The 26,518-nt window shown below is 37.2% G+C and overlaps 1 protein-coding gene across 7 annotated transcripts in view; it reads left to right on the top strand.

Moving 5' to 3' along the window:
- Nucleotides 1-26,518, top strand: part of BANK1 (B cell scaffold protein with ankyrin repeats 1) — a 375,144-nt gene that overhangs the window by 332,928 nt on the left and 15,698 nt on the right. For 5 of the 7 annotated variants that reach the window (XM_064285499.1, XM_064285498.1, XM_064285501.1 and 2 more), the window contains 4 exons: nucleotides 8,692-8,760; nucleotides 21,068-21,246; nucleotides 22,096-22,127; nucleotides 26,444-26,507. In XM_064285499.1, the coding sequence (XP_064141569.1) occupies nucleotides 8,692-8,760; nucleotides 21,068-21,246; nucleotides 22,096-22,127; nucleotides 26,444-26,507 (344 nt within the window). The remainder of the gene's footprint in view (nucleotides 1-8,691; nucleotides 8,761-21,067; nucleotides 21,247-22,095; nucleotides 22,128-26,443; nucleotides 26,508-26,518) is intronic. The other 2 variants (XM_064285500.1, XM_010590473.3) reach the window with 1 other exon arrangement.

Raw genomic sequence — 26,518 nt, 5'->3', positions numbered from 1 at the left:
TGCCACTCAAGAGCTTTGTAACCTTGTGCAATTTACACAGCCTTGCTTCATTTTTTCTAAAGGAATGATAAACTTCACAGAACTTTCATGAATACTAAAACAAATGTCGGTGGTCTACACAGAATATGTTCACAGAAAGTAGTAGTCATTATATGAAAGGTGTTCTATAGAAACAGAGGTGAGACTATCTCCCCAGTTAGTATGGCTTTTACTTCTTCACTTGGGTTTGGTGTGCCATTATACCATCTTGCATAACTTTTTCAAAGTATTTATTAACTACTAATATTGACCACTATGTAAAAAAAAAAACAAAAATGGACACAGCCCTGTTCTTGTAGTTTTCAATCTGCATTTCTATTGTTTGAGTCTTGTTAGCAGAAATAATATTTAATGTTTGTTCAAGGTGAGCATAACAAGATAGCTTATCTTAAGTTCAGGGAAACAAATTTTAGAGCACCAAGTTTATCACTCTGTGAAATGCAACAAAGTCCAAACCATGATCTTTACTAGTACATCTTAGCATAGCAACATTACCCTTACACAGGAGGGGGAAAAAAAGGCCAAAAAAGTTACTTGGGGTAATCACCAAGCGTGAACCAAAAGGTGATCTCATTATAATAGCATCTCAGTCACTACCTAGTAAGGAATTACTACCCAAACCACTTTTCTTTAAAACAAAAAGAAAATTAGTTGAGATGTGATTAGAGTAATATCTATACTTCCATTCTTTTTTATTGACTACAAATGGGCAAAAAGAGAAATCAAGCGATAAGCAAGAATGGAGACTTAATTGACTGAAATAAACCCCAAGTCCAGGGCTATGCAAGCAATAGGTGTTCCATACATGTTGCCTGCTTGGTAACAAGAGGGAGAAGGACCTAGTAGACTAGAGATTTTACTAATAAATTCATTGTAATGACTTTGAGCTAGTAATTACACAGAATTCTGCAAACAAACTGCCTTCTCTCAGAAGGTTCTAACATCCTAGATGAGAAACATTTATAGACAAGAAGTATTTTTATTTGAATAACAAAGAGATAAATATGCAAATAAATACAATTTGTGCTCTAGTAAAAATTAAGTTCCTTATAAACAGAAAACAATAATTTACAGTGAGTTTCTTGATTTGGAGAGAGGTGTTTTATGGAAATGATTTTATCAGACTTAAAATTCCTGTTATAAGTTAGTGAGAAACATAATGTGTTCTTGTCTTAGTCATCTAGTGCTGCTATAACAGAAATACCACAAGCAGATGGCTTTAGCAAAGAGAAATTTATTCTCTCACGGTCTAGTAGGTCGGAAATCTAAATTCAGAGGGTCAGCTCCAGGGGAAGGCTATCTCCCTCTGTCGGCTCTAGAGGAAGGTCCTTGTCATCAATCTCCTTCTGGATTAGGAGCTTCTCCTCCCAGGAACTCCAGGAGCCAAGGATGCACTCTGCTCCTGGTGCTGCTTTCTTGATGGCATGAGGTCCTCCTTCTCTCTGCTTGTTCCCCTTTCCATTTATCTCTTGTAAAATAAAAGGTTGTGCAGCCCACACCCCAGGGAAACTCCCTTCACATTGGATCAGGGGTGTGACCTTAGTAAAGGTGTTACAATCCCACCCTAATCCTTTTTAACTTAACCTAATCTTGCCTCATTAGCCATAAGCAGAGATTAGGGTTTACAACACATAGGAAAATTATAATCACAAAATGGAGGACAACCACACAATACTGGGAATCATGGCCTAACCAAGTTGACACATACTTTTGGGGGATGAAATTCAATCCATGACAGTTCTCCTCAGGAAACAAAAGCATTCATTGATACAGCCATTGAATTAGAACTTCTATATCACCACATACATGTTTCTGCACTTGCCATCTGTGCCAATATCAAGAGTAGACTGTAACCATATCAGCGACATCCTATTTGCTGGCTGGTCACTTGCAAATTCCCCCTAACTAAAATAATAGCGCAGCTCCCAACTTTGTGTCTGCCAGACAGTAAACTACTTCAAGGTGAAAAGCCCTTCATGGCTTTTCATAGGCTGATATGACTGCCTATTTGAGGCAATGCCACCCTGAACATGCCTGTTCACATGTGGTAACCTGTATTTGATAAATTGTCCAAAATTTTGAACTGTCGCTAGCAGAATGAAATGGTGGTTTTAAGCTGATGGGAATGCTCAATCTATCTTGGTCAGTTTTTAAAGGGGCAATTCCTCCCCTCTAGCATCAGTTTGACCACCCAGTATGTATACTCATTGGGTTAGAACATTGTCTTCCCAGTCTTTACTGGCTAGACAAAGAGCTGTTTCCACTGCTGTCTTTTACCTTTTCCCGCTTTTTTGTGATTAGCTTTCATATGCCTCAAATTGGGGCAACAAGGTGGGGAGACTAAGTATAGGGACTGAATTATAATACTGCCCTTCCTGTTTCTCATCTCTTTTCTCTCTCATCTTGCTTGAATGAATACACCACCATGGATGACAGTGTGGAGACTGTGACTGGGTCTTATCTACCTTTGCATTCTTGGTAATGCACAGCACTTGGCCACAGCCTCAGCAACCTAATGAAAAGTTGCTGAGTGAATAATAGACAGACTGCTGCTGCCCTGTACAGTCTTACCCCTGAGAATCCAGAACAAAACCCAAACCTGTAGAGTTTCTTTCATATAAAATCTCGAATTTCAAGAACGGATCCATCAGCAGTCGTTAGGTATACAGCTCTAAACAACATTTCATTTTACACTTCTAATGTGCATGGGACAGCAAGGGGTTTGTGGTTATAATTCATATTTTTTATGAATGCTCTCTTATTGCAAACTTTTCATCACCTTACCCACTTATAAAATCATTTGAAATAAGCTTTATCAGATTTTCTAAGAAGTGTAGTCATGGAAGAATCTCTTTGCTTGAATAAGCCACAAATGAGGTTGACATGAAGAACGTTCTTGCAGAAGCAGCCTGGAAAGACAAATAGAGCAAATGAATTCGTTATGTTTCACCTTCTCCTCCTCCTCAGCTCTTCTGCTAGTTCTGTTTTGCTTAATCTTTTGAATATTTAATACTATGCAAATTTCTTCCATTCAATGTCATTTCTATTCTAGAGAAAATTTTACAGAAGTCGTTCCACCAATATTTAATATAAACGGGGGTGGTATTCGGGACATTTGCATTGTTTGATATTATTTTGAACCCCATAAATTGTGTTTTTTTTTTCTTTATGAACTTTTTTGATGTTTAAAGGTAGTGACAGCTACTAATAATGCTTTCATTATTCTTTCTTCCCAAATTCTTACTTTAGGTAGGAATAGAAAAAATAATATTTCACAGGAACAATGAGTCATCAAAGTTGATGCATGTCGTAATTCTCTTGATAGTTTTTATTGAGCATTGATGTGCTAAAAATGTGGTCAAAAATGATATCCTCCAAGAATCTGAACATACAAGAACAAGATTGTCTCAAGTTTTTTTTTTAAATTAATATTGGTCTGTGAATTAACTTTTTGATTTTTCTCTTAGTTTAAACCCCCAGGAAAATAACCCCATCGTCAAAACATAGCCTTCTACATAAATCCATAAGAAATAAAAAAAATAAAAAAATAAAAAAAAAATCCATACTCACTTACAAATCCAACCAGGCCAACTTGAGCCTGGAATGACATAAGAAATAAGAACTGGTAGTTATTTTAGAATATTATAGCTGACTGAGACCTTAGAGATCATCACATCTAAAAAATAGAGGCCCAGGAGGAGATAGCCATGTCATGCATGTTCTTAAAAGGAAGACAAAACTGTACGCCTTCCTCTGTTCCAAGCTGATTAACATTGTGGTATTTAGATTTTCTTTTCCAATTTTTATATGTTTAAAACAGACTGCCATCCAACTCACTACAAATCTTGCAGTACAAAAAATATATACATTGTATATCAATCAGAGCAACTAATAACCCAAGGCTCGGTTCTCACTATAGCATGAATTTTATATTTACCACTGTTTACCTTTTGTAAAGGCTATGCTGGTGAACATGGTAAATATAAAGAATTTAAAGCTTTTCAGAATAAGGATTTAACTGATGGAGGCAAATTAAAACATTTTACCAAAAATTAATTGCAAAAAAAAAAAAGAAAGATTAACAAATCCTGGGCTTTTATATCTATCTGTTCTTTTTCTAAGGCTAATGGAGTGTGTTTCCTTGATAGGCATATTTGCTTCAGTGATAGTTTTGATGGGCTAGCTCTTTCTTCAGGAAACAACTTCAAATAGGTCTTTTCCCAAGATTACTTCATATTAAAAATCGCCTCCTAATTTTAATAGCGATGAGAAGATAGCGTGTTTGGCAATATGCTAATTACTAATTGGGTACTTGTAACAAAGTGAGTCTTGTCTGGAGGTGGGAAGAGGTGAACTGTTGTAATGGGTGCAGCTGGAGGTAAAATAGGAAGGAATTCCAGGAGGGGGGTGGTTATACAGGTAGAGAACTTTGTACGATGGGCGTGACTTACTGCACATTCTCCTTTTTAAAAGTACTGTTATTAGCACCTTCATCAGCATCACACTCTCCCATCCCAACCCCCCAAACCCATCCTAGGCTGTCGCAAGTATATCCATTGCTAAGGAGTCCATTCTAACTCATGGTAACCCCATGTGTTCCAGAGTAGAACTGAGTTCTGGTAAAATCTCAGCAATGAAGTTATACGCTACTTGTAACTTCTTACTCAATCTAGAAACTGAAAGAGACCATTTATTTAGTTAATATTTATTCTGTTTCAAACATGCTGGTCATTTGTTGTCAGCAGAAAGTATTTCAATGAAAATAGGGTATAACGTGATTTTTAACAAACTAAACAAAGTACAGGAAAAATAATTCCATTTCTGAATACTTTGTAACTGTAAAACTCAGCAGAATTCTTAAAATTTATCTATTAATGCACTTTTTATTTGGATCATTTATTGTCTGAATTTATCTTTGCATTCAGGTTATTTCCCATACTAATGATGGCAGACTACAGTGTCTTAGTCTTAGACATTCTCAGCAATTATTGTAACAATATTTGCAAATAACAGTCTATATGTTATTAAAATCTCAATAGCATTTCATTTTTAAAAGACTTTTAGAACTAGCCAGTGGAAAAAATCAAGCACCACTTATAAAAGTTCTTTTAATATCCTGAAGTATATTCACAAACCTTATACCCCTCAATATATTTTATTTTAGGAAAAATGTAAGCCACAGACTCATAACTTGCCAGTAAAATATGTTTTGCAAGCTTTCCAAATACTAATTTGTAGCAGAAAACTGATTTTCAAGCACAAATGTTCTTTCATGTATATATATATTTTTCTTAAAGACATCACACTTTTAAAATACATTTGCCTCTCCTGTTAAAAAGAGGATGACAGCAGCTGGAAAATTATAGATGTTTAATAAATAATTATTGATTTGATGGAATTTGGGGCACTTTTTTTAATTCAGAAGTTGTCTTCTGGATTAATCACGGATATGCCCTTAATGGGCAAAATATTTAACAATGCATGAAGTATCAAAATAAAATAGAAAGAATACACAGAGTCACTATACCAAAAAGATTTGGTCGACGTTCAACTATTTCAGGAGGCAGCATATGATCAAGAACTGATAGTATTGAAGAAAGACATTGGCAAAAACAAGGCCCCAGGAATTGACTGAATACCAATTGAGATGTTTCAACAAATAAATGCAACACTGGAAGCTCTCTCGTCTATGCCAAGAAATTTGGAAGACAGCTACCTGGCCAACTGACTGTCCATTCCAAAGGCAGGCGATCCAAAAGGAAGCAGAAATTATCAAACAATATCATTAATATCACACACAAGTAAAATTTTGCTAAAGATAGTCCAAGAGCAGTTGTAGCAGTACATTAACAGGGAACTGCCAGAAATGCAAGCCGGATTCAGAAGAGGATGCGGAACAAAGGATATCATTGTTGATGCTAGATACATCTTGGCTGAAAGCAGAGAATACCAGAAAGATGTTTACATGTGTTTTATTGACAATGAAAAGGCATTCTTCTACGTGGATCATAACAAATTATGGATAACATTTTGAAGAAAAGGCATTCCAGAACACTTAATTGTGCTCACGTAGAACCTGTACATAGACCTAGAGGCAGCCGTTCTAACAGAACAAGGAGATACTGCATGGTCTAAAGTCAGGAAAGGTGTGTGTCAGGATTTATCCTTTCACCATACGTGTTCAATCTGTATGCTGAGCAAATAGTCTGAGAAGCCTGACTATATGAAGAAGAACACAGCATCAGGATTGGAGGAAGACTCATTAACAACTTTCAATATGCAGATAACACAACCTTACTTGCCGAAAGTGAGAAGGACCTGAAGCACTTTACTGATGAAGATCGGACTGCAGCCTTTAGTATGGATTACACTTCAACATAAAGAAAACAAAAATCTTCATAACTGAACCAATAAGCAACATCATGATAAACCAAGAAAAGATTGAAGTTGTCAGGGATTTCATTTTACTTGGATTCGCAATCAATGCCCAGTCGAGAAGCAGCAGCTGAGAAATCAAACAACTCATTGCATTGGGCAAACTGCTGCAAAAGACTTCTTTAAAGTGTTAAAAAGCAAAGGTGTCACTTTAGGACTGAGGAGCGCCTGACCCAAGCCATGGTATTTTCAATTGCCTCATATGCACATGAAAGCTGGACAATGAATAAGGAAGACCAAGGAAAAATTGATGCCTTTGAATTATGGCATTGGCAAAGAATATTGACTATACCATGGACTGCCAGAAAAATGAACAAACCTGTCTTGGAAGAAGTACTGCCAGAATGCTCCTTAGAAGTGAGGATGGTGAGACTTCCTCTCATGTATTTTGAACATTTATCAGGAGGGACCAATCCCTGGAGAAAGGCATCATGCTTGGTGAGGTAGAGGGTCAGATAAAAGAGGAAGAACCTCAACAAGATGGATTGACACAGTGGCTGTAACAATGGGCTCAAGTAAAACGATTGTGAGTATGGCACAGTACAGGGCAGTATTTCTTTCTGTTGTACATAGGGTTGCTATGAATTGAAACCAACTCGATGGCACCCAACAACAACATGCCCTTGATAGAACTGCCCCATGGGGTTTCCAAGGCTGTAAAGGAAACCCTGGTGGTGTAGTGGTTAAGTGCTACAGCTGCTAACCAAGAGGTCGGCAGTTCGAATCCACCAGCCGCTCCTTGGAAACTCTATCGAGCAGTTCTACTCTGTTCTATAGGGTTGCTATGAGTCGGAATCCACTCAACAGCAGTGGGTTTTGGTTTTAATCTTTACAGAAGCATACTGCCACATCCTTCTTCCATGGAGTTACTGGTGGGCTGGAACTGCCAACCTTTTTGTTAGCAGATGAGTGCTTTAGTCACTGTACCACCTATGAGTCAGAATCAACTTGATGGCAGTGGGTTTTTTTTTTATGACCTTGATATTAGATTGGTTTAAAGAACACTAAGTCAAAGACAAAGATCCAAGATAACTAATTGCATGCTTTTCCTAATCCAAGTGATGAATTGCCACTCAGCTGGAACACTGTCACTCCCACCTGTCCCAGTTTGTTCAGGCAGAAAATCCTGGGTGAGATGTTAAGAGAGACAAGAGATACCATGTTGGAAATGCTCTAGGGCTTCCTTTTAACCCTCTCCCTCTGTTTCCTCCTTTACCTTTAAAAAGGAAATTGTTATGGAGGGGTAGAGGCAGCCGAGCTAAAAGGAACCAAGCAATATGTTGAAGTTCAAGGTTTGAGAGTCTAAATTACATTTCTACCATTAGTAGCTCTGGGATCATTGCAAAATTACTTACTTTTTAACAATTTAGTTACTTCTATCTGCCTCATTTATAAACACATGAGATTGGACTAGATCTCCAAGGCCTCTTCCAGTTCCCAAATCCCATAATTCAGACTACCCATAAAAAATAAGTGTAACTGTGGAATGTTCATTTTCTAAAGTAAAGTTGTAAAGGGTATAGCCTTTTTTCATTAACAAATGCTGGAAGCTATACAGAACTTTGTGGGTGCTCGATAAATATTAAACAATCAATTTTATCTTTCATCTGCAAAATGGGGTGAGTAATGCTGACTCCTCTCACAGAATTTCTTGTGAGAAATAATAAATGAGAACAAAGCACTTTTCAGATAATGAAGTAATTCACATAAGCTGCTTTAACAGGTCTGAGGTCTAAATAAATGATGCAAGAATAAAGTGTCTTTTTTTATTATTACATCTGTGAAATACAACAGTCTTTTCATCTGTTTAAGAAGAAACAGTCATTATCCTTGCTTATCACCAAAAAGTCAGCATGAGTAATTTCTGTGCAAATAGAATTTTTCATGTGATTTTAACATTTATCACTTTTAACAAAATGCAGCTTTTGTCTTCACCTGATATCAGAACGGAATCGTATCTTGATTTAAGTGGTTTAATGAGGCATACCGTCAGCATCATACTACTCTGCCCTAAGAAAATGCTTTTCAGAATGACTGATAAGCTGCACAAATGAGAAAATTGTAAATTTAATAATCCTCCTACTCAGAAATAATTCAATTCAGGGATTGTTACTAAGGAAAATGATGCATTGCATTCTAGCTTGCTGGAGGCTTTCACGGTATTTATTTTTTTTTAAGTTTATGTTCAATAAATAATATGATCTATATTTTTTACAGTGTTCCAACAAAAGACAGCCAGAAAGCAATCTGATAGTGACAAGTTCCATGGTCCTTCTAGGAAACAAGGTATTGAAATTAACTTCAGTTTATTTAATAATGTCTAAGATTTAAAGAAATTTTGTGAATACTGAATAAATTTTCCTGGGAGGGAAATAGTGTGTGCTTGTTTAATTTTAGTTTTAAGTTTGTGTCTTACTCAAATATAATTTTTCCATAAGATCAGTCCGTAAAAATTACTTTAATTAACCAAAATGGGAAATGGCTTTATCAGAACGTTTACAATGACGTTGTTAATGCTGTTATCAAGGCTCTAGGAAGGCCAAGTAAGACAAGTTCTCTAAGATGCCTCAGAGACCATGATTCATATTAAAAGTTCTGTAGCTTAACTTGGTGGGAGGGGGCAGATGATTACTCAGGCCAGTTTCTCAGAAATCGGGACCACCATGGGATTTCCGGGCTCTATATTGAACTCCAACCAAAGATTGTACACATTTCACACATTCTCCTGCCTTCACTGCTTGATCCACTTTCTGAACAAGTATTTATCATGAAGAGAAAGGTGAAAACTGTAGTCACAAAGACATCTCACACAAGAAGAATATTTCCCTCTTGTTCTACAAGGAGGCAGCTGTGACTAGTTTTCCCTGAAATACTTATCTTCTATTGAAAGGAGAGATTCTAGAAGGTTACTCATTATGATTTTTCTACAATAAAACCTTGGTTAAAGTTGAAAAATGTAAAAATTAGAAGAAGTTAGGGATAACATTGGCAGGCTCTGAGAATCAATGAACATACACCAAACTAAACCCATAGCTGTCGAGTCAGTTCCAACTCATAGCAACTCTAAAGGACAGAGTAGAACTGCCCCCAAAGGGTTTCCAAGGCTGTGATCTTTATGGGAGCAGATTGCCAGGTCTTTTCTCCTGAGGAGTGGCTGGTAGGTTCAAACTGCCAACTTTTCAATAAGCAGACAAGTACTTAACCACCATGCCACCAAACCAAAACCAAAACCAAAACCCAAAGCCGTTGCCATTGAGTTGATTCCAACATATACAGACCCCGTACCCTCAACCCACTTTTGAAATAGCTTGAATCCAAAACGATATTGCCTTGAAGTTGTTACCAGTGAATTGCTGAGATACTAAAATAAAGCCAGGAAATTACTTCACAGCAGTCATCCAAATGTTTCTATCGTCGGTCTCCTTTTGTGCCATTGTGGAGATGACTACTGATTTTGCCAACTTCTAACACCCACTGAAGTATTAAAAACTAAACCTCAGTGGAGCTACTTCTAGGGCATCATGAATCATTCTACAAATAAAGATGTGTCCTAAAGTAAGCCTTTATCCATCACTTCAAGTGGTATTTCCCAGGGCAGCATTGTTGTATTTATATCATTCTTCCAGTTGAGTAGATGGTGTTTGAATGCAACACGTGATGAAGCTGATCTTCTAGTCTCCCATGAACTATGTGGTTTTACTGCGCGGTAAAGTTACATTCAAGATGCTCCTTTCATTTAACAATTTTCCAATTCTAGTGATTTCATTTTGGGGGAGGGGTAGGGAGAAAATATATCTTTTTATTGGGGAAAAGATATATCTTTTTAATGTCTACCATTATCCTCCAACTGTATCTTCAATTCTCTCAAGAAATAAATGGAAAGCTCCATATGAGCTCATTGTACAATTAGGAGCAGAATAGCTACTAAAAAAATCTGAACAAAATAGATAAGGTTATTGCTATATGGACTCCTCCATATACCTCAGAGAGCTTTGGAAAGAATAAAGAGAGGAGATGGAAAATTATTTGAAGCCTTTGAAAGGAAATTTCCCAAAAGTCTTTTTATAAATTATTCGATTATCATGTTTTTAATTAAATTCTTCTAAAATTAAGGAAAAATGTGAAGAGGACCACAGGAGGTGAAAGAAGATGACAAACAGCAAGTGTAATGAAGAGATTCTTGGAATACATGATCTTATCAATTCTTTTTCTGGCTGTCCCACAGAGAGCAATATAAGGAAAAGCCGCTAGTATCCATTAAGTCTAGAAGAGCCCTATTATCACTGTACCATATGTATAGAAAAATTATTTAACTGCACTTATAGAAAAGGAAAGGAGAGTGGTGAAAGGGAACAAAGACCTAACTACAAAATATTTTCATGGGTTAATAATTGCCCATATTTTGTTACTTCATTTGTCTCATCAAAATCAACTGTCACTGGATTTTTTAAACTCATTGGGGACTGAGATAGAAAAATTTTAATGGAATTTTTCTCTTTGAATACTTAAGTCCACCTTATTGATGAAGTTTTTGATTAGTGACCTTAGAACAGTTTCCCTAGATCCCTTTAACTTTGGACATTGGTAACTCAGTAGAATGGAACAGAATATTGTTCTATTTGCAAGAACCAGAGAAATATCAAACCTTATGAAATGTTAAAAAAAAAAAATTCCTGATGACTATAATCTGCAGGTAAATCAGCATTTAGCATGAGAAAAAAAGATGGAGAAGATTTTAAAAATAAAAGAATTTAGAACTAAAAGGCTTACACCATTCAACCATTTTTCTGTAAACTTTTTTCAGGTATTTATGACCATCCAATTCCTGAGACATACTAGGCACTCAAAATGCTTATTCAATAATTATTTTCAAACATCCTGAAATTCCATGGTATAATGGAAAAAGAAGTATATACTTGTCCGATGATGATAACTTTATATGGTAGAGAAGAACAACAACAACAAAAATATTTGTGGGAGTCAAGATTTTATAAAGGATTCGACACATTCTTTGAGGAAATTATTTAATTCTTCCATTATATGCTGGAGGGAAAAGGAATTATAAAAGCCAACTGTTCCCCACTAAAAATATAAGCATTTAATATGTCCTAGGTTCAGGATGGAGCCCTGGTAGCATAATGGTTAAGAGCTTGGCTGTTAACCAAAAGGTCAGCAGTTCAAATCCACCAGCCACTCCTTGGAAACCCTATGGGGCAGTTCTACTCTGTCCTATAAGGGAGGTTTTTATGAGTCAGAACTGACTCAACAGCAACAGGTTTTTTTGTTTTTTTTTTTTTAGGTTCAAGACTGCCAAGGGATTGCCAGGAAGTTGCATTATTGCTAAGTCAAGGAATTTTCCTGAGCAACAGAAAAAATTAATTGTCACCATCTCAATAGAAACTCAATGGATTGCTTCAATTCAATTTTCACATCTTAAAAAAAAAAAAAAAAAAGTAAGGGAAAGTGTCGAGGTTGTTAAATCACAGATAAAGTTTTCCATTAAAACACAATTTTCAAATCAATTTTTCCAAGTTATTTCATAAATCAGAAAATGCCAGACAGCATTGTCACAGATAGAATATGCTCCCATCCACACTTCCACCTCCTTACCTCCTGTCCAAAACTGAACCTCACAGGGAAGTCAAGGGTTTGTTCTTCAGTTTTACAAGCCAGAGAACTGAATTTTGTCACTGTGATAGGAGCCAATCAAGTTTTTGAAGACAGAGTTGTGTTAACCTACCTCACAAAGTACTGATTTATAACCTCCAATTCTAATCTGTTATGCTTAGAATAGGGAAATAATGCTTGTATTCATTAGGTTCCTGTCAAATCAAGTTTCTGTAAAATATAATTAGTAATTAGAAGGTTACTAGGTGAACATAGATCAAGTCAAAGGGTGCTGGATGAATGTAAGTGTCCTTCATCAAGGCCATAGAAAAATCAAGTTAGCTTTCCCTGCCTCACAGAATTATATAATAGTCTAGGGTCAAGATTGTTCATGTCTTCCATACCTGTTATATCCTATTCTTGGCTGTACTCGGGGGCCTTTTCTATCTCCACCAAGATCATGCCCATTTTACTAAAATAGTCTTGCCTCTCATCTAATGCATGGTCACAGATGAGGTTAAAGCATTTGCAGCAAACCATCACCCTGTGATCAGGGGTCAGCAATTTGACTAAACTTGTTCATTCACTAATCTGCTCAGCCACACAGGTAAAGAATGGACCTCATCAAGGAAGTGTGGTTGTTGCCATTCTTAGAGAGAAAACCATTTCTTTGAGGGGTGAGGGGTAAGTGGGAAGTCTGAAGAGCACATCCACCCTAACCATACTGCCTGTACCAGTGACTGTGAACTCCAGATGACCATAAGAATTATCTGTAGAACTTCTAAAATTCTATTGCGTAAGCCTTCTCTTAGACATGGATGAAAAGTGCAACAGATGGAGAATAGTAATCAGCAAATAATCTCAAAATCATCATACCAAAAAAAAAAAAAGAAAGAAAATCCCACCAGAAGAAACCATATGTTTCAGAGGCCACATTTGCCTTATAAATAGGTGTATTTTATAAAAATAACCTACACAATATATTTTAAATTTTTTGCCAATATTTAAAATCATATATCATGTAAAAATTAAGATTTCCAACACCCTCATTATATAATTTTATCATTTGCTGCAAATGATATTATTATTATTGTTTATTATCATCCCTTCCATGTTGTTTTTCCTATATTTGAGACATATTTCTTTAAACTCATAATTCTATAAAACATGGGAAAATAAAAGTGTGTCAAGAAAGTCATATTATGAAGAAAAAAATGAACGAAGGTATCTGCAATACTGTATATCTGTGATATTCCAATGTGTTCAATAAGTAGGAGCCCTGGTGGCACACTCAACTGCTAACCAAATGGTCAGCAGTTCAAACCCACCAGCCACCCCATGGGAGAAAAATGCGGCAGTCTGCTTCCATAAAGATTTACAGCCTTGGAAACCCTGTGGGGCAGTTCCACTCTGTCCTATAGGGTCATTCAGTCGGAATTTGACTCGATGGCAATCAGTAAGCCTTCTTTTTGCATGAATTTTATCTGTCAGGCCCCTGTAGGTTTATGAGTTTGCAGTTATTGGTAGAGTGCCTACCTACCAATTCTTCACCCCACACTGAAAATCATTATTGGCTGGTCTTCTTTGGAGGGATGCATGCTCATGGGAAAGATATACTGCGGGAACAGATCTTTTATGCGTTCTCTAAGTGCCCGGTGCTACAGCAGTTTTTGATAAATGTTAAATAATGAAGGTTTCTATAAGCCGGAGACCTGGGGAAATGTAGAAAGTATTACCCTTATGTGGGGAAAAGAGAATGCTGGTCTCTGAGGTATTTTCATCAGGCTGTTTTTGCCAGTACTAGATATATTAAAAAGAAAAGAGAGAAAATTCTCAAAATGTGGTCATTTGTACTCCATAAAGGAGTAATAGTCAGTCACCTTTTCCAGTATAACTTACATTTCCATTTGTCATATTGCTCACAAAGTTTTTTGTTAAATTCATACCTGGAAAAACTTGTGTAACAACTGAGTTCTTTTCTAAAATGGTGACATGCCAGCAGCTCCCATTGTGGCCTCCCTCGGAAATACCTGTGAATGCAAGGCATCAGAAAGATGACATTCCTAATAATAGTGAGGACTGAAACTAGAAAACAACCTAATTCTAGAATCTGAGACCAATTCTAATTAATTCTAAGATTGAAAAAAGGGGATTGAGACAGCTAAAATCAGTAGTCTACCCCTACTGTCTATGAAATAAAATAGTCCTTTGCTCATGACAGATGGTGGGAAGACATTTAATCCCTCCTTCACCCATTAATCCACACTCTATTACAAAGACGCAGATTTTTAAAAGGACACCTCATGCCGGTGCTGGTCTTTCTTTGTATATGCAGGGACTAGTCTTCCCAGGAGAAGGTGAAGAGAGGGGCTCAATACTGTACATTGCAACCTGGGACCCTCAAGTAGAGCTCTCTGGTGGAGGGACTGGATGTCAAAAAGACTTCTGCTAGTAATTTATGCAGGAGGTTAGTTGCATGTAGACCTAATAGTACATAATGCCAGAGAACTATGTCCCAACCCTATGTAGCAAAGCACTAGAAAATATCCTGCTAAACTCTGAGATCTTGAGTTCTGAGCTGTACTTGTCAAACATCTCTGCAGTTCTAGGACTTAAAATAAAATTTGACCCAAATACAAACATTACATCTCTTGGAGAAAAACGATACTATAGATCTGTTCTCCTCAAGAATAATTGAAGAAAAAGAAAAAAAGCAACAACGGCAAATAATAGGAAAACTTCAAAAACTAACCCAGAGGCAGGGAAAGGATTTTTTTTTTTTTCTAATTGTGCTTTAGGTGAAAATTTACAGCTGAAGTTAATTTCTCATACAAAAACTTATATACATATTGTTTTGTGATATTGGTTACAGTCCCTACAGTGTGACAGCATACTCCTCCTTTCCATCCCAGGTTCCCTGTGTCCATTCAACCAGTTCCTGTTCCCTCCTGCCTTCTCATCCTTCTTCCAGGCAGGAGCCGCCCATTTGGTCTCCTGTATCTGATTAAACTAAGAAGCACACTCTTCACATGGATTATTTTTTGTTTTGTAGTCCTGTCTAATCTTTGAAGAGTGGGCTTCAGGAATGGTTTCAGTTCCAGGTTAACAGAGCATCTGGGGTCCATAGTTTTGGGGATTCCTCCAGGCTCCGTTGGACCATTAATTCTGGTCTAAATTTTTATGTGAATTTTAGTTCTGCTCCACACTTTTCTCCTGCTCCATCCAGGACTGCCTGTTGTGCTCCTCGTCAGGGTGGTCAGTGGTAGTAGCTAGGCACCATCTAGTTCTTATGGGTCTCAGGCTTATGGAATCTCTTGTTTATGTGGTCCATTAGTCTCTCGGGCTAATATTTTCCTTGTATCTTTAATTTTCTTCATTATCCTTTGCTCCAAGTGGGATAGGACCAATTGATGCATCTTAGATGGCCACTCAAAAGCTTTTAAGACCTCAGACACCTCTCACCAAAGTGAGATGCAGAACATTTTCTTAATAAACTTTGTTATGCCACTTGACCTAGGTGTCCCCTGAAAACATCATCCCCAGGCTCCAATCCCAGCTATTCTGTCCCCCAAAGTGTTTGGATGTGTCCAGGAAACTTCTCAGCTTTTGCTTTGGTCCAGTTGTGCTGACTTCCCCTGTATTGTGTGTTGTCAAGAAGAATTTTTTTTCATAAAGACACAGGATAATTATACTTCTGAAAATGATTCATCTAATGTGTAAGTTTGCAAGACATCTACCCCAAGGGCACCAAGCTATCAACATGAAGATAATAGGAAACACACACACGCAGTGGCTTTTAAGTAACAATTTCTGATTGCTTAACTCTGAAAATTTTTATAATATCTCAAGTTTTTAGAAAATTTTGTAAGGCAATAACTATAATGAAGAATGAGTCCTTTGAATTTTCATTTATTTAGTTGAAGCTAAAGTATCCAACCTTCAGGTTCAGTCCTAAGTACCTGGCAACAATATGCAGGAACAAAAAAGAAAATATCAAAAAATTGTGAATGCATAAATTGAAAACAAAGAAACAGCAATAGAAAGTAAGGGGTGAAGGTCAGGCTGAGATGAAAGCAAAGCAGATAAAAGACACGTTAGGTGAGGGGACAGAATGAGGTAAAAATATGTGACATGAAGAAAGTCACTGATTGACACAAGGGAGTATGGCAAAAATGAAATAAACTAGACATTGGTCAAAAAGAAGACTGGCATTGTGTAAAATCAAATAATTGAAGCAGAGGACAAACTAGAGAAGTGTTCTTAATATAAGAAAAAACTAAAAACAATAAGGTGATTGATACAGAGAACAGAGATCCAAACTCATGAATAATAGGTGTTTAAAAAATAGACTAGAAATACAACCAAAAACATATTTAAAGAAACCTTTGGGGAATGAGGAAAAAGAGGAATGGAATTTGAAGATGGAATGGGTTCACTGTGATCCAGGAAATAATTAAAGAAAGATACCCATTTAAAACCACCAAAGCAAATTTTTTTAATTATAGGAATGAAAACTCAATTCTAAAACATTGAGGAAATATTTTAAAGTAGATTTCCTATTAAAAATAAAAATTAGTTTTCAAAATTAGAGAATCTTTTTTCAATAAAAATATGACCTATTCAATCCACTCTCTGCCTCAATAAAGAGATAATAACAGAATTAATAACATAAGTTTCAGCAATAGAAACAATTGAGAAAAATTCTAAAAAACTAACAAGAAAGGTTTAGATTATGAGATTGTTATCGTTAGCTGTCAGACCCCGATTCATGACAACCTCGTGCACAACAGAAGGAAACTTTGCCAGGTCCTGTACCATCCCTATGATTGGTTACCTATCGGAGAGTTGTGAATTTGTTTACCTACCAGTCCCCTAGCTAAGTAACAAAAAATAAGTAAATAAATAAAGTAAAAATAAATTAAAAAAAAAAAAAAACAGATTTAAATCTTTGTCACTGTTTCTTTAACCCCTATTACTGACAATTTCTTTTCAATTGTCCACAAAATAACGTGGTATAATGGTACAGTATGATTTGGAAACTCTGGTGGTGTAGTGGTTAAGAGCTACAGCTGCTAACCAAAAGGTCGGCAGTTCGAATCCGTAGTTTCCAGGCACTCCCTGGGAACTAGGGGGCAGTTCTACTCTGTCTACAGGGTTGCTATGAGTCAGAATCGATTCGATGGCAATGGGTGGTGTGTGGTGGGGGATGATACGGTATGACATGACACAGACTTACAGTATAGTATGATTCTTACAGTGTGGTGTGATATGTGGTGTTGTGTGGTGTTGTATGGCATGGATTGGAATAGTATGTATTCCATTGGTAAGCCATTTAGCAAGGTAGAATTTTTTTTTTAATTGTAAAAACAATATAGTATTAATACAGAAAGTTGAAAATTAGCATAAGGTAATTTACCTCTGATATCATCACCCATAGAAAAACTAGCATAAATTTTTAAAAATTTATTTCCATGTTTTATTATATGTATAACTTAGCTATATATTTAAAATTTTACAGTATACATAATTTTGTGTACTGCCTTTGTACTTGTCATATAATAACCACTTTCTGTGCATCCCATAGTCTTTATTATTATTATTTTAAAGATTATATGTCTTAGCTATCCACTGCTGCTATAACAGGAATACCACAAGTAAGTGGCTTTAACAAACAAATTTTTTTTTCTCACAGTTTAGGAAGCTAAAAGTTCAAGTTTAGGTAGGGTGCCAGTTCTAGGGGAGGGCCTTCTGTCTCTGTCAGCTCTGGGGGAAAAGTCCTTGTCTCTTCAGCTTCTGTTTCCTGGTTCCTTGGAGATGTCTATATTACTTGGCATCTAACCTCCTCCGTCTCTGCTTGCTTAATCTGCTCCTTTTACGTCTTGAAAGTGATTGGAAACCCTGGTGGCGTAGTGGTTAAGTGCTACGGCTGCTAACCAGTCAGCAGTTCAGATCTGCCAGGCACTCTTTAGAAATTCTATGGGGCAGTTCTACTCTGTCCTATAGGGTCGCTATGAGTCGGAATCAACTCGACAGCACTGAGTTTGGTTTCCGTTTTGGTTTGACTCATGACACATCCTACGCTAGTCCTGTTCGTTAACATAACAAAGGCAACCTGTTCCAAATGGGATTATAACCACAGGCATAGAAGTTAGGATTTATAACACATATTTTTGAGAGACACGATTGAATCCACGTTATACAATAATTATTCATTAAATATCTCATATCTTAGATCCCCTGTTGTTGGGCAATCACGACACTTTCAAATTTTCAGTAAAAATGTTCTTTTAACCAGTCACCCAGGAATGGAAAGAATTTTAATGAAAACCCCAATTTGTTTTCTAACCTAATCTATAGGTTTGTTTACTAGCTGCAAGAGGTTTCTTGATGTGCACTTCACCAATACTTGATCAAACGGACAGCCTTTTAGAGACAAATTGATCCAAAAGAACCTGAAAAGTTAGAAACCATAGTTTGCCCTGAGGCTTTTCTAAGAAGAGACCAAGAGTCTGCCATATGTACAGCTGGCAGCCTGACAAATGCTTTTTGATGAAAAGTATGTTAAACTCATACTAACTTTTCTGAAAGTAAAATAATAAGAAATATAGTCAGGGAGGAAAGAAAAATTACCTCCCATTCCTCATCAAATACTGATTGAGATGCAATTAAGCAGTCTTGCAAACCCTACCAAATGATTACGAGTTACACATTTTTGTTTGATTACTTAGTCTGCCCTTAGGGGGAAAGAGTAAAACACCTGAATCATCGGTCTTTGCGACTTGTCATGCCTAAGAGTAGTTTATCAAGACAAAATGTTTTCATGCTCTCAGTGTAGGAAAAAAACAAGAAGTAAAAACAGATATGCGTAAAATTATTGTAGTTGTAAACAACTAATGTCAGGACTTGGTACCAAGGACTTCTACCGTCGCTCCTAATTTTGTTCTCTTGTTCTCTCTGCACAATTACCCGAGACTGGACCAAAAAAAAAAAAAAATTTTCATTTTACTTATATATTACTAGCTAGAATTTGAAAAGTGAATTGAGATGAATATTAAAATTATTCAGCATTTTGCGAATCCATCTAAACCTGCACGTATAGCAAAACTGAAACCGGTCCAGTTTTCCGGGCACACTTTCCTTGAGATAACTTCTACAGAAGCAGCAAATCCAGCTGCCTGGGTTGCTGGACAAAAATGGAGTCACACTTCACACTTGGGCAGAGCGAAGATGGAAATGAGGTGATAGGTAAATGGCATAGCTGTTAAATGATGATATGAAATCTACACAGTCTGCCAGCAGTAGCTCATAGAATTCTACTGCAAACTGCATTTTATGAATTGAATTTGAGTGTAAAGGTCTATAATAAGCAAATGCTATAGAAGCAGGATCCCAATTGTTATCTGTGCTTTTTGCTGCTGAACCAGTTACCCCCTGGCTAACTGTGTTTCTCCAAGTCCCCTAGAATTTCATACTCTATCACCCCAAAGGAAAAGATTTAGTGCTGAATCTCTTGACATATTGTTAGTTCAGGGGGAATAGAACTTCTGAATAGAAAAGGCAAAGCAAATAAAGCACCTGTGGGGATCAGAGTGTTTCAGAGTAGAAATCCTATGTGTCCCATGCAGTTTTCATAGCTGTGACCTTTCAGAAGCAGATACCCAGGCCTTTCTTCCAAGGCACATCTGGGTGGATTGGAACTGCCAACCCTTTGGTTAATAGCCAAGTGGTTTACCACTGCTTCCATCTACCCAGGGACTCCTATCTCAGGTTCAAGTTCCCTTAATTACTAGACATCTTCTATAGAATACTTGAACACTTCTCTATTCCCAAATACCAAAACCCAAAAAACAAACCCATTACCATCAGTAACCAATCCTACTTCTATTAACAAATCCTTATTACTATAGAAATTGAATGCCTTCCTCATTTCCCAACCTCTGGTCTATACACAGCCTAGTTTATCTATTTCTTTCTCACAGAAAGGCTCCCAGTAATGAGCAGATTTCTCCATAGGCAGCTCACTGTAATAGTGAGCAGCACTGCCTACTCTCATTCTAGATTCTAGTGGCATATTTAGATTTGACTGTGCATGAAGACACCTGCTCCTGCCTGAGATGGTACAATAAACATGTTGGACCTAACAGAAATACATAAATGAGAAGGTACAAACTCAAATGAGTACTGTAGCCAGACAGATAGCAAAAGTGCAGGACGTCCCGTGGCTATAAGGAATGGCAGGGGTTATGGTAACCGGGGGAATCATGTGCCATCCCCAAAGGCATGCAGACTCATTTATGCCTTTACATACCATCTCGTACAAACAAAATGCTGAATCTAGCCCATGATCTGCCATTTTGCACCTCAAGCTCGTCTCTGGTGTGGTGTTAGCAGCCACATATGGGAAATTGGACTATCTGATGTTCTTATAGTGCTCGGCAAATACTAAATGACATGCTCCAAAATAAACTCTAGAAATAAAAGCATTTCTCTCCAAAATGACCAGCAATGGTTTATTTTCAGTATTCCAGAAATAAATTTTAAAAGGATCCTAAACCTCTAATGGAATCCCTGGTGGTGTAGTGGTAAAGAGCTGCAGCTGCTAACCAAAAGGTCGGCAGTTCGAATCCACCAGGCACTCCTTGGAAATTCTATGGGGCAGTTCTACTCTGTACTATAGGGTCGCTATGAGTTGGTAATCAACTCAACGGCAGTAGGTTTGGTGTTTTTTTTTTTTTTTTTTGGGTGGGGGGCGTTTAAACGTCTAATGATGTTTTTCTGTTTTTTATTCCATGGCACAAGGTGCCAGAAACCACCATTCCTAAGAAAAAAATTGTAAAGAACATGTAATGATTTATTTTGTAGTTGTTCAGGGACAGTTAGGAACAAAAAACTCAGTGCTGCTGATTTATTCAGAATTCTCACCCCTTGTCCCCCCAGCTGTCCCTACATTGATTTCCTGTTAAAACACCTTCCCCTCCTATTGTAGACAGAGCGCCAATGGAGACTCAAGCCTTTCCCACTCTAAAGGATTGCCTGGCTGCTGGGCAGGAAGAACTCATCCTCCTGCAGGAGAGAGTCAAGACTGGGAAAATGTCTGTGGACGAAGCTCTGGAGAAATTTAAACACTGGCAGATGGGAAAGAGTGGCCTGGAAGTGATTCAGCAGGTAATACTGACTCCGATCCCTTCTGAAACATTCCCTCACTTCAGCAGCTTTGAAGCTTCTTTGTAAATGTTTACTCTTAAGAAGAAATAAAAAGTTAACCATTCTTCAGTTTTTAACTAGCCACAATCAAGATGTTTTCAAACTACCAATTAAAAGTTGTAAAATAACAATAATCCATGTCTGTAAACCATTGGTGAACTCAGTCCTGGACCCAGTGTATCAACACTCATGCTGAATCAGTTTCTAACGCTGTCCTCAGCGTAGTTACTATTTTATGACTCTCATGGCTGAAATTGAGGTGAAGCATCCTTATATTAACATGTGCTCAGCATGAAGAGTCTAATGTGTAGACCAGGCTTAGAGGGAATAAAAAAATGATTGAAATCACATCAGGCAGTAGTCTTAAATGAAATGTAATAAGCTGTATTCTTTTTTCCCTTTTCCCTTTGAACCTTTGAGGTATATGTGTATATGTGTGTGTATAGATAGATAGATATAGATATGGTTGTGCGTGTATTAAATTTATACATATATGCATTAAATTTCTTTGTTTTGCATAAATATTAACCATATTCCTTATCCTATTATTTCTATATGTTAGATGAGTGAGAACAGTCTGATCATATATATATCAGAAGGCCAGTCAGGGTTTGTCAAGTATTAACTTCAGATAGGATTGTCTTCTATAAATGTAATTTACATCCTGAGAGGGAATTGGGGTGAAAACGAAAACAAAATATACCCTATGGACATTTTGACATTTCTCAGTGAGAAGTACCAGGGCATATTCTGTCAACATAGGCCTTCCCACTCCAAAACTATTCCAACTTTTTTTTCTTCTCATTACAGAAACCCCCACTCTCCCAGGTTCCAGTTCTCAGGTAGATATTTGAGTTGTCATTATTAGGTGCCGTGGAGTTGACTCATAGCGGCCCTATTTAAAACAGAACAAGACACTGCCCAGTCCTGCACCATCCTCACAGTCATTGCTGTGTTTGAGCCCATTGTTGCAGCCACTGTATCAGTTCATCTCATCGAGGGTCTTCCCCTTTTTTGCCGACCCTGTACTTTACCAAGCATGATGTCCTTCTCCAGTGACTGAGTAAACACATTTAATTAGCTAATTTATACATATGTATAAAAGTATCAATAATAGCTTAATATACTGCCTTTCCCAAGGGATAATTTTTATTTAACAGACAGTGTTTGGAAAGACAATTTTTTACAACAGAAAAATGAATCAAAAGCGGTAAAATTCCAGACAAGCGGCATATAGACAGGAGATCACCTAGGCAAGAGGACTTTCTCAGTACATCTGATATAACACATTGTTAGTAACCACCTATACCTAAGGGCTGTTCTGATTGTCTGTTTGTGGCTGGACTTAGTTTAGATTTTGCAATGCTTAAGCAAGGGCAGCTAGTTTGCCAAACAAATGCTAAAGAACACTAATTGTAGAGCTCTGCAATTGTTCATTGTTTATGATTAGAATTACAACATTGCTTCTCAATGTGTGCCATGTTCATCATTAAACATCCCTCTTATCCTGAAATGGGATAAAACGTGCTTCAGTGCAGATCTGCTTTCCTTGCTAACCAAAGTTCTATTGTAATAAGCCAATTGTGCTTTATCCTCCTCAGGCCCTTCAATAATAAGGTTTACAATTTAGAGTAATCCAACCTAAATATCTTCTTGGAAATAATTTCAGTAGTAATTTTATTAAAACCTTGCATGTTTTTATTTTGTTTATATTCTGTCTTGCTCTAGAAAGAAATTAAAGAGGTCTTTATAATAACTACGTAGAGACTACTCTGACTTATCTAACATGTAGGGATAATGAGATGATGAAATGGTTAAGCTTTATGTGGAAAAAATAAATAACCCCTGTAAATGCAGGTCAACAGACACTAAGGCTATGAGCTGAATATTTGTTGACTCTAGTTGAATATTGTCAAGGGAATCAGTCATTCCTTAATATAGAAGCCTGGACAAAAATCTGAACAACAAAAAAAGGGATGTTTCATTTATCAATAGAAAAATGGATAAACAAAATTATGTATATATGTGTATAGTATATATATGAATATTATTCGATCATAAAGAGAAATGAAGTTTTGATAATGCTACCACATAGATGAACACTGAAAACATTACACTAAGTGAAGTAAGTCAGACACAAGAGGACAAATATTGTATGATCCTTCTTACATGAAACATCTGGAATAGGCAAATGTGTACAAAGTATATTCGTGGTTACTAGGCACTTGAGGGAGAGAGGATTGGGGAGTAAGAAAAAAGAATGTCCTCCCCATACCCCGAGCAAACATGCACTCTGTCTCTCTCTTTTCCACTTTCCAATATTTCTCTTAGAGTTGCAAAAATATTCATCTGTACACTAGGTATGAATCCATCACAAATAACTATGAAGTTATATGAAAACTGACAAGGTATTATCTTAGGAAATTTAGAGGAAAAATGAGACAAAGAGTTAATTGTCAGAGTTTCTAGAAGAATGAAAACCCATGTAAAATCCCTGAAGTTGAAGACGAGATGGTTGAGAGGATGAAAACTTGCCTTTCCCGCTCCTCACTGCTATGCACAATCACCTAAAGAAGGATGTATTAGTTACCTAGTGCGGATGTAACAGAAATACCACATGTGGGTGGCTTTAAAGAACAGAGGTTTATTTTCTCACAGTCTGAAGGCTGAAAGTCCAAATTGGGGTCTTAGCCATTTGAATTCCTTCTTTGTCCACATTCCCAGGATTCCTTGGGTCCTTGATGTTCCTTGGCTTGTAGAGGATCCTCACATGGCATCTGTCTTCCTCCATGTGTGTGCCTTCGTGTCTATTCTAGTCTTTTTATAACTTAGAAGCGATTAGGTTTAGGATCCACCCTACACTAGTATGACCTCATTAACATAACAAAAACCTACTGCCAAACAGGATCACATCCATGAGTATGAAGGCCAGGAATTCAACACATATTTTGAGGGGGGCACAATTCAATCCATATGATTCTACTCTTTGTTTACCCAAAATTTATGTTTTTCCTGCATGCAAAAACATATTCATTCTAACAAATAATTCCCAAAAGACTAAACCCATTCGGCATCAACTCTAAGTCCAAAATCTCATCTTCTGAATCATTTAAATCACATATAGATGAGATTCTGGGTGTGGTGCATCCTCAGACAAAATTCCTCTCCATCTATAGACCTGTGAAACTTAGAATAAAATTTACCTGCTTCCAAAATAGAGTGATGGAACAGGCCCAAGGTAGACGTTCCAATTTCAAATGGGAGAAATTAGAGAGAAAGAAGGGATCATAGTTACCAAAAAAGTCCAAAACTCACCAGGACAGGTCTTAGCTTTCAAAGGTTGAAAATAATCCTCTGTTTTCAGGCGCATCTGAGCAATGAACCTGCCTTCCAGACTCTGAGTATTGGTCATATTTCTGGATCCTGAGAGGAGGTCCCTTACCCCTAGATGTCAGCCCCACTTTCTAGGACCACTGGGGCAGCAGCCCCAGCCCCTCATCTGTGGGCAGCCCCATCATGGCCCACCAGCATGGCAACCCTGCCCCCTCAACTTTGGGTGGCAGTCCCATTCTCTTGGCCCACTGGAACTATATCCCACCCTCTATAACCAAGGTAGGCAGCGACCCTACTCTTTGAAACCTAGTTAGAGGTGGCTCTACCCTTTGAAACTAAGGAAGTAGCAGCTCTGCTTCTCCATGCTCCTTTTGAAAGTCCAGCTTATCTCCAAACTGCTCCCAGGATGGCTCCTTCCTTTTCCTGGAGTACAGCAGATATTTGGAACCATGTAGCTCCATTACCCATTTTTTCTCTGTAGAATTCCAGGAGGCAGACCACGTTCCTTTATTTTGTCCTGCCTCTGTCTCTTTCAGTCTAGGCTGATAGGGTTTCTGCTGAGGTTGTTGATTAGATCTCGGTAGCACAGGTATTTATTTTTTCACAGTTTAGGAGGCTAGAAGTCTGAATTCATGGTTTAGCTCTACAGAGAGGTTCTTCCTTGTCTATTTCAGCCTCAAGTAGCTGCCAGCAATCCTTGGCATTCCTAAGCTTATAGATGTATGTCTCCATCACCTGTCTTCCTCTTCTTCTTATGTACATCTGCATATATTTTGCTCTTTTTATAACTCAGAAGTGATTTGACTTAGGATCCACTCTACATGGGTATGACCTCATTGGCACAACAAATGAAAAACCCTATTTCCAATGAGGAACACATCTAGAGGTACAAGAGCAGAAGAGCCAGGAATTAAATACATATTTTTTAGAGATGGAAACCCTGATGGCATAGTGGTTAAGAGCTATGTCTGCTAACTAAAAGGTCAGTAGTATGAATCCACCAGGCACTCCTTGGAAACTCTACTCTGTCCTATACAGTCTCTGTGAGTCAGAATCAACTCGATGGCAATGGGTTTAGTTTTTTTTTTTTTGTAGGGATAGAATTCAATCCATAACAAAGAATATGTGTTCCACTCATAGAAGAGGGTCTTTAAAGCAATGAAAATAATTATGTATTTAGGAAAAGTGGTTTCTAGGATTCAAGAGAGAGGGTGAAGAAAAAGTGCCACTCCTATGTTCCCTTCTAAAGTGGGATTTATTGAATGTTATCTTGATTTACTCTTTGGTTAAAAAGATAATACATGTTCAATGTGGAATATTTGGAAAACACAGAGAAATTAAAAATGAACTAAGAAGGTGAATACAGTTATATATTTTTTGCACCTCTGTTCCTAGCTCTTAGAATTAGAACACTGAGAAGTAATGTGGCCTACAGAGATGAGAAGTGAACTAAGGCAACAGCAAACTTCATGGTATAGCCCTCCTACTTTTGGACAAGCATTATGTTGGGAAAACAGTTCCCCAAAAATTTGGGCTCTGGGTTCCCACTTTGACTCCACCACATACATATGTGTGATTTGGGCAAATTATTTAATTCCTCTGTGCCATAGTTTTAAAATATGTAAAATGGTGATGATAACATGAACTTCATAAAGTTATAAGAACTGAGTAAGACAATACATGTAAAATGTTAAGAATGGTGATTGGAACATCATAAGGGCTAAACACTAAGTAGTAGTGTGGTAGTAATAGTTGATGTTTTCATCTTGGTCTCTGACAAATTTGTAAATCTTGACTTCTGTTTTCTGGCCTTCTCTTCACTAAGGAAAAGCTACGTCAACTACGAGATTGCATTATTGGGAACAGGCCAGAAGAAGAAAATGTCTATAGTAAGTAAAAT

The sequence above is a fragment of the Loxodonta africana genome, chromosome 5, assembly GCF_030014295.1.
Source record: "Loxodonta africana isolate mLoxAfr1 chromosome 5, mLoxAfr1.hap2, whole genome shotgun sequence".
In the NCBI taxonomy this organism is placed as follows: domain Eukaryota; kingdom Metazoa; phylum Chordata; class Mammalia; order Proboscidea; family Elephantidae; genus Loxodonta; species Loxodonta africana.
This window is presented reverse-complemented; position numbering and strand designations above follow the sequence as displayed.